The following is an 8890-nucleotide window of genomic DNA, read 5'->3' on the forward strand; positions in this document are numbered from 1 at the left end:
GTTCCAGAATCTCCTTTGGCAAGAGGAGAATGTGTCCTTTTTGTGGGTTTGTTGTTGTTGTTGTTTTTGAGACTGAGTTTCACGCTTTCACCTGGGCTGGAGTGCAGTGGCGCAATCCCAGGTCACTGCAACCTCCGCCTCCCAGGTTCAAGCAATTCTCCTGCCTCAGCCTCCTGAGTAGCTGGGACTACAGGTGCGCACCACCATGCCGAACCAATTTTTGTATTTTCAGTAGAAACATGGTTTCACCATGTTGACCAGGCTGGTCTTCAACTCCCAACCTCAGGTGATTCACCCACCTTGGCCTCCCAAAGTGCTGGGATTACAGGTTTGAGCCACCACGCCCGGCTGAGTGTGCCCTTTGAAAAGGTGTGAGCAATCACCATTGCCTCATTTGCTTTTAGTCAGCATGTTTAACTTCTTTGAAATTCTCAAATAATATTTAAGGGGGCATGAGTTAAAAGGTTGAGAACTACTGTTGTAGAATGATACTGCCACGAATGGTTTTTTTTTTTTTTATTTTAGAAAAATAACTAAAACTAGGCCGGGCGCGGTGGCTCACACCTGTAATCCCAGCACTTTGGGAGGCCAAGGTGGGCGAATCACGAGGTCAGGAGATTAAGACCATCCTGGCTAACATGGTGAAACCCCATCTCTATTAAAAATACAAAAAATTAGCCAGGCGTGGTGGTGGGCGCCTGTAGTCCCAGCTGTTCAGGAGGCTGAGGCAGGAGAATGGTGAGAACCCGAGAGGCAGAGCTTGCAGTGAGCCGAGATCGCCCCATTGCACTCTAGCCTGGGCGCCAGAGCGAGCTGTCTCAAAAAAAAAAAAAAAAGAAAAAGAAAGAAAAGAAAAATAACTAAAACTATGAATATAACAACCCAAGTGTCCATCAGCTGGTAAATGGATAAACAAAATGTGGTCCATCCATTCAATGGAATATTGTTCAGCGATTAAAAAAAAGAATAGGGCTGGGCACAGAGGCTCATGCCTGTAATCCCAGCACTTTGGGAGGCCGAGGCGGTCGCATCACGAGGTCAGGAGATTGAGACCATCCTGGCTAACACGGTGAAATCCCGTCTCTACCAAAAATACAAAAAAAAATTAGCCAGGCGTGGTGGTGGGCGCCTGTAGTCCCAGCTTCTCAGGAGGCTGAGGCAGGAGAATGGCGTGAACCCGGGAGGCGGAGCTTGCAGTGAGCCGAGATGGCACCACTGCACTCCAGCCTGGGCAACAGAGCGAGACTCCGTCTCAAAAAAAAAAAAAAAAAAGAATGGGGCCTGATACCTACTACCTCATGGGTGGACCTTGAAGAGATTATGCTATGTGAAAGAAAGAAAAAAAGGCCACATAGTGTACCATCCCCTTTTTATGAAATGGCCACAGCAGGCAAATTCATGGGGTCAGAAAGTTCTTCGTGCTTTCCAGGGACTGGAAGGAGGCCTGGGTGGGGAGTGGCTGTTGATGGGTGTGGGGCTTCTTTTTTGTGTGATGAAAATGTTCTGGAGTTAGATAGTGTGATGGTGGCACAACTCTGTGAATATACTAAAAACCAGTGAATGGTACACTTAGAAAGGGTGAATTTCACAGTATGTGAATTATACGACAATAAAGCTGTTTAAAAAAAAAAATGCTAGAGATGTAGATGTTAGTAGAGGTTTGAAATCTACCTACAGTCCCAGCTTAACACTCTCTTGGTCATGGCCCCATTGAGATTTTTTTATGTTTGGATGATCTACCCTGAGAAATGTAAGTACACATGAGACTTTGCATATGATCTCAGGGTCATCCAGACTATCCACAGACCCCAGATCACCATCCCTGCTAGGAAGGTGAGCGTGAAAACCTGGGGCTGCTGGGTGCAGTGGCTCATGCCTATAATCCCAGCATTTTGAGAGGCCAGGGCAGGAGGATTGTTTGAGTCCAGGAGTTCAAGACAAGTCTGGGCAAGAGTGAGACCCTGTCTCTACAAAAATTTTAAAATTAGCTAGGCGTGATGGTTCCCACCGGTAGTTCCAGCTACTTAGGAGGCTGAGGTAAGTAGATTGCGTGAGCCCAGGAGTTCCAGCAACATAACGAGACCTCATCTCTACTAAAAATTTTTTTTAATTAGCTGGGCGTGGTAGTGTTCACCTGTAATCCCAGCTACTAGGGAGGCTGAAGTGGGAGAATGGCTCGAGACTGGGAGGTTGAGACTGCAGTGAGCCATGATCATGCCACTGCACTCCAGCCTGGGTGACAGAGCGAGAGCCCATCTTAAAAAATAAAAAAGGAAAAATGCTGGGGCTGAACCTAGCTGGTTACTCCTGAAATACATTGAATTAGTAAATGACCCTTAGGATGTAGACTGTCTAAAGATGAAGTCATGCAGTGAATTGCCTTGTCCTTTACACTTCGGCCATGTGGTTTAATGTTTCAGGCACTTCCGAAGAAGCCCTAAGTGCCATGGCTCCGAGGGCCCCCGAAGCATCATCTGAACCAGAGCCCACACCGGGGGCAGCCAAACCAGAGACCCCACAGGTGCCCCCGCTCCTGCCCCGTCGACCCCCACCCAGAGTTCCTGCCATCAAGAAGCCAACCTTGAGAAGGACAGGAAAGGTAAAAGCCTGGTAACATAAAACCTCTTACTCCTAAATTGCTCACATGTCTCGATAGATAAGAATTGTGGCCTGTAATCCCAGCACTTTGGGAAGCTGAAGTGAGCGGATTACGAGGTCAGGAGTTCGAGACCAGCCTGACCAACATGGTGAAACCCCGTCTCTACTAAAAATAGAAAAATTAGCTGGGTGTGGTAGTGCACACCTGTAATCCCAGCTACTCAGGAGGCTGAGACAGGAACCCGGAGGCCGAAGTCGCAGTGAGCCAAGATTGTGCCACTGCATTCCAGCCTGGGCGACAGAGTGAGACTCCATCTCAAAAAAAAAAAAGAAATTCCCTATGGACAGCCTCATGTTCATGAGTCCTAGACACAGGCGTGTCTTTGGGGAAAGGTCTGACAACTGCTTCCTCCCTCATATCCTACTGTGTCTTGGCTCTGGCTGAGAAGAACGAGGAGTCCACTGTCTTGCAGATTGTCAGTGTGACGAGAACAGCTTGGAGGCATTATGCTTCCTAAGTGTTCTGAGTCCCCAGAGGGAACCACGGTGGGATGCTTTTCCCCACGTGTTGTGGTACCGCCCATTTGCATGTGGTCTGTGTTGTGTGCACATGGTTTCAAGGCATTAGAAAAACAGTAACTGATTCCCAGATTCGCCCTGTTCACATGCTTTCGTGTGGCCTCAGTCTACGAGAGGATCCACAGCTTTTCTTGCCACTTTTCTTGCAGATTGTTTTTTGCTCTCGCTCTCAAGCTTCTCAGCCTTGCTTACTGCTTCAAAGACATGAGTTTGTAAGGACAGTAGCAGCCCAAAGACTGGCATCTGTAGACACATCTGGATCTTCCGTTTGATCTCAGTGTTCTAGTAACGGACCCTCGGTAATCCCTTCCTGGTCGTCACAGCACGATGCTGCTTCTCTCCTAGAGAGTGTGAGGGGGGCTTCGGCTTCATTCTTGACAGCGCTTGCTTTGTATTTCCTGGGTTGCTCTTCTGTCCTACATTGGCTCATTACCATCCATCCCTTGTCCATGCCTCCTTACAAAGTGGACCTTTTTCCTCCGCCTTTTCCCCGTTCAGATGCTCCTCGACTTAAAATGGGGTGATGTCCCAATAAACCCATCGTAAGTTGAAAAATATCGTGTCAAAACTGCATCTAATACACCTACCAGACGTCATAGTCTTGCTGACCTTGAACATGCTCAGAACACACACATTAGCCTACGGCTGGGCAAAAAAAAAAAAAAAAAAACATTCAACACAGCCTATTTTATAATAATAAAAAGAAAAGATCAAACTTCAAAAATCGAAGTATGCTTTCTATGGAACGTTAGCACTTGCACACTAGGGTAAAGTGGAAAATCCTCAGTGGAACCATTGTAAGTCGGGGACCACCTGCTTTGTCTTTTCTTGTAAAAGCCAGGAGCAGAAATGGATTCATTTTCCCAGCCTGCTGCACAGGAGTTAGAGTAAAAGGCTGTTGGAAAAGCGACTTTCTTTTTTTTTAGTTTGTTTTCTAAAGAACCTAAAGAAACACCGAAACGCCAATGTTTAACTAGTCTACTGATCACCTTTTCTGTACGAACGCTTCATTTTGCCTGTGCAGTTGTTTTCTTTGTGATAGATTTGAACCAGAACCAAGGCAGTGTCAAGATTTCCATTTTTTACCAATATTTAAGTATAAAAGATTCAAAGAGCCAGGCACAGTGGCTCATGCCTGTAATCCCAGCACTTTGGGAGGCTAAGGCAGGCAGATCACCTGAGGTCAGGAGTTCGAGACCAGCCTGACCAACATGGTGAAACCCTGTCTCTACTAAAAATACAAAAATTAGTCAGGCATGGTGGCGGGCACCTGTAATCCCAGCTACTCCGGAGGCTGAGGCAGGAGAATCGCTTGAACCTGGGAGGCAGAGGTTGCAGTGAACTGAGATTGCACCATTGCACTCCAGCCTGGGGAACAAAGCGAGACTCCTTGTCAAAAAAAAAAAAAATTCAAGGAGAAAGTATATCCATTAGTCCTTCAATCAGCTTAGTGTTGTAACACAAGTTACTTCACCCTAGCATGGTACAGACCATGAATCAGCCCAGGTTGCATCTTCAAAGAGTGTTTTCAGAGAGGTTTGTTTTCAATAAAGGAAGAGCATAACCCCATTTCCTAAAGTGACAAAGAAAAGTTTCTCTGATTATTTACTGTGGCCCTGGTTTTAAAATTTCCACTCATTTTCATTGGACCTGCTGGTGTGACCTGATACATGTGTGTTTCTCCTGTGCTTTTTCTTTTCCTTACCTGGTGACATTTCTGGCACCCCACACATTCTCAAATCTCGAATTTGCTAGAATGGCAGCTTGGTCTCATCTCTGTTCTCTGCTGACCACTCAGTGTTCTCTGATCCTCAGCTGCCCAGGTGTTGGCTTCTTATTTACACTCTTTGTCCCACCTTTTCTCAGCCCCTGTCACCGGAAGAACAGTTTGAGCAACAGACTGTCCATTTTACAATCGGGCCCCCGGAGACAAGCCTTGAGGCCCCTCCTCTCGCGACAGTCCCTCAAGTCCCTCCTGTTCCCAAACCAAGAACATTTCAGCCTGGGAAAGCCGCAGAGAGACCAAGCCATGGAAAGCCGGCATCAGACGAAGCCCCTCCTGTGGCAGGAGCCTCCGTGCCGCCACCTCTGGAGGCACCATCTCTTGTGCCCAAGGTCCCCCCGAGGAGGAAGAAGTCAGCCCCTGCAGCCTTCCACCTGCAGGTCCTGCAGAGCAACAGCCAGCTCCTCCAGGGCCTCACTTACAACAGCAGCGACAGCCCCTCTGGGCACCCGCCTGCTGTGGGCGCCATTCTTCCACAAGGGGACTTACTCAGCACTTCATCTGCTACAAGCCCCGACAGCGATGGCACCAAAGCGATGAAGCCAGAGGCAGCCCCTCTTCTTGGTGATTATCAGGACCCCTTCTGGAACCTTCTTCACCACCCTAAACTGTTGAATAACACTTGGCTTTCTAAGAGCTCAGACCCTTTGGACTCAGGAACCAGGAGCCCTGAAAGGGATCCCATAGACCCAGTGTCAGTTGGCGCTTCAGCTGTGAAGGCGGAGCTGCCACCAGATCATGAACACAAAACCTTGGGTCACTGGGTGACAATCAGTGACCAAGACAAGAGGACAGCACTGCAGGTGTTTGACCCACTGGCAAAAACATGACTGAGCAGCTTTGAAGGCTGTCCTCCTGTAGAATGCATACCTTCCTCCCTCTAGGGAGATACCTATTTAAAGGCACACTGGCCAAAACATTTGTGCATCTGTCACTCTTGTGTCGTTTACAAAAATCGTGTCTCTTATTCAGTAAGATGGTTAGTCAGCCACCAAAATATCTTTCACTCAAGACTTGTACATCTGAAGTTTCCTCTTCAAAGAGTGGGAACCTTCCTGTTAAATTTGGTGTATGGATTTTAAGAAAGGAATCTAGCAGATGAGGCCCAAGAAGTTCTCACCCATTGAGTTTTTAAATGGTTGTTCAGTTCATGTTGTACGTGGTGGGTATTTGTCTTTTGTTTTATTTGTATTTTACAGATTTGGTATAACATTTTGGGGAGCCACCTGATGTATAAAGTAAGGATTAGAGAAAGAGGTCATTGGGACCATTAATAGCTGTCCTGGCCCACTTAAACAAGGTTACAAAAAATCAGAGTCAACCTAATGACTAGACAGTACATTCCCATGAGCCTTCGTGTTTAACTGTGTACATGTGCATTAACCTTGATGATGGGTAAATCCCGGGGGAGCTGGGGTCATACACCGCTTTGCCTTTAAAGCATATATCATTAGCTTAACCTTATTTTAAACTAGCTGAAGCCTCCTGTGCCGTGTCTTAGACATTGCATCCCCTTTCAATTATTATAATCCTGAGCCGTGGTGTGCTACTGGAACCAATTTTTATCCACCATCTAGTCCTTATTAAATGAAACCTCACAGATCCTTTTTTCCACTTATATTCCATGCATACCACATAAAAGCACACAGTGTGAAAACTCGTGCTGACACATGATACTGATTCTCATTGTTAGAATATGGAGTGTTTCAACCGCGTCTGTCCGGCTGGAGCTTCAGGATGGAAAGTGTTATGTGTCCCTGCATATAAGAATCCCCAGGCCAGTGTTTCTGGGTTTGCTTGTCTATATGTTTATTAGGTTTATTTTTTGCCTATACATTTTTCCCACGTTTCCAACAGCACTTCTCACCTATTCAATAACTGAAAAAGACATTACCATAGTGCTTTACATTTTTAAAGTAATGTTACAAAGTCTAGAATCCATTTGGATCAGATACCGTGTTTTTGCTATTTAATAAGAAGTTCACTAGTGAAATCTTACTGTACTGCCTGTCGTATCTGGGAGCCTGGTACAGAGGCTTGTACAGCCGTGATCAAGTGTCATCCCTCACATGACTGGGGAATGTCTGTCCTAAACACTGACCGCTAGGATGGTGAGGATCATCTTGCCTGGGCTATGCCATGCTCTTGTTACCAATTAGACATCTGGAATTTCAGAATTAGTTTTCATTGTCACTATCAAGATATATTGCAGATTACTTAAATCTGGCCATCAAAACAAAAGTTACAACACATATCTCTCTTCATCTGAAAACTAATACCTGGAAAAGGATAACAGAAAAAGGAATCCGTGACCCACAGAGTTAGACAGATAAGATGCATGGTTAACCAATCATAAAAGGCGGTGTTTAAGTGATCAGGATTCCTTTAGTGGCAGTTACGTGCTTTATATGGCTTTTACCTCCATAATAAACACAAGAAATAAACAGAATGGTCCTTAACAGAGTCTGGGGGAGAGAGCAAGATGGGTTGCTTGGAGAAGCTGGTTTGCCAAGATACACATCGCTATTAACAGAGTCATAAATGAAATGAAATTGAAGAATTCATTCAAATGCTTTTTTCCCTATAACCTCTTTTCTCACCAAAAAGGAGGTAAATTTGAAAACAGATAAATGTAACAACCAGTCAAAGAAACAGGGGAAAAGTAAGCTCCTCCAAAGTTGCTTGCAGTGCTGGAAATAGATCTCGTTTTTAGGTTTTCTCCTTGTTCCAGATAGCACATAAATGGGACAGAGAATAAAATTTCTGCTAAAATAGGTGCTCATTTACTAAGTAGCTCTTCAGAGTCTGACCGTACGTAAAAACACACAGAATTGTGTTGACTTGGGGAGGTGAATCACAAAGAAGTTACAAGGAGTTTAAGAGTTAAATGTTATTTGATCATGACTGTCACATTTAGTGAACAACATAGATTGGATTTGGAGTTGGTAGTAGGTATAGTTCTCATACCAGAATTCTCTTTAAAAAAAAAAAAAGGACAATTGGAATTGCCTTATTTATTTTTAAAATCAATGCTTACTAGCTGGTAGGATTCCCAGGTCAGCGGCAGAGTTGATTAAATAATCTTGACGATGAGCAGCTGCCGTCTTGGGGACTTCATTCTGTGGTTTTTTAAATATTTCATCTTTGATGCTACCATCCAGGGCTGCTTGTTGTGACCTTGTAGCTTATTTCGTTCCTGCTGTTCTCTAACGTGTGCAGTTCACGCAGACTGGTTTAGGTACTTCACAACTCACCATTGTTCTCTGACCCCAAGCCTAGTCCCTTTTACATCACCATCTTCTCAGATTTCTTGCCTATTCTTAAAATATGTTTTGGTTAATGATTGACTTAGGACATCAGCTCAAGCAATTCCTGTAACAGTTGAAAGTTGTTGAAGTTCAAGGCACATAATAAAATTCTCTCTGATGTGTGTGTAAGTATAAACAAAGTACTATATCAAAGCGTTTGCTTTATAATGAAGTCATTTCATCTGTAAGGAAAGCTGCAAAGACTATTGGGGGACTAGTGATTAATAAAATCCTGTAATATTTTTTGAAGTGAAAATTTGTACTGAAGTTGTACGTAATACCTATTAAATGTTTTTGTCTTTTTTTTAATTGGGTTTATTTCTTTTCAGATATGAAGAGAACCTTAGAATATCTTTGGCTACCTTTCTGTTCTAGATCAAATGCAATTACTAGTTATTTAGTTATTCCTCTTGAGTTTGGGGTTTTTTTTTTTTTTTTTTTTGAGACAGAGTCTCACTCTGTCTCCCATGCTGGAGTGCAGTGGTGCGATCTTGCTCACTGCAACCTCCACCTCCCGGGTTCAAGCAATTCTCCTGCCTCAGTCTCCCTAGTAGCTGGGCTTACAGGCATGTCTCACCATGCCTGGCTAATTTTTTGTATTTTTAGTAGAGACGGGGGTTTC

The 8890-nt window shown here is 44.6% G+C and overlaps 1 protein-coding gene across 9 annotated transcripts in view; it reads left to right on the forward strand.

Annotated features, from left to right (window-relative positions):
- SYNJ2 (synaptojanin 2) overlaps positions 1-8577 on the forward strand; it is a 119255-nt gene extending 110678 nt beyond the window's left edge. For 3 of the 9 annotated variants that reach the window (XM_045391327.3, XM_045391328.3, XM_045391330.3), the window contains 2 exons: positions 2421-2599; positions 5044-8577. In XM_045391327.3, coding sequence (XP_045247262.2) covers positions 2421-2599; positions 5044-5790 — 926 coding nt within the window. In that variant the 3' untranslated portion in view covers positions 5791-8577. Of the gene's footprint in view, positions 1-2420; positions 2600-3326; positions 3886-5043 lie in introns of those variants that run through there. The other 6 variants (XM_065543615.2, XM_074037339.1, XM_074037341.1 and 3 more) reach the window with 4 other exon arrangements.
- Positions 8578-8890: the final 313 nt, after the last annotated feature.

This window comes from Macaca fascicularis, chromosome 4, assembly GCF_037993035.2.
Source record: "Macaca fascicularis isolate 582-1 chromosome 4, T2T-MFA8v1.1".
NCBI lineage: Eukaryota > Metazoa > Chordata > Mammalia > Primates > Cercopithecidae > Macaca > Macaca fascicularis.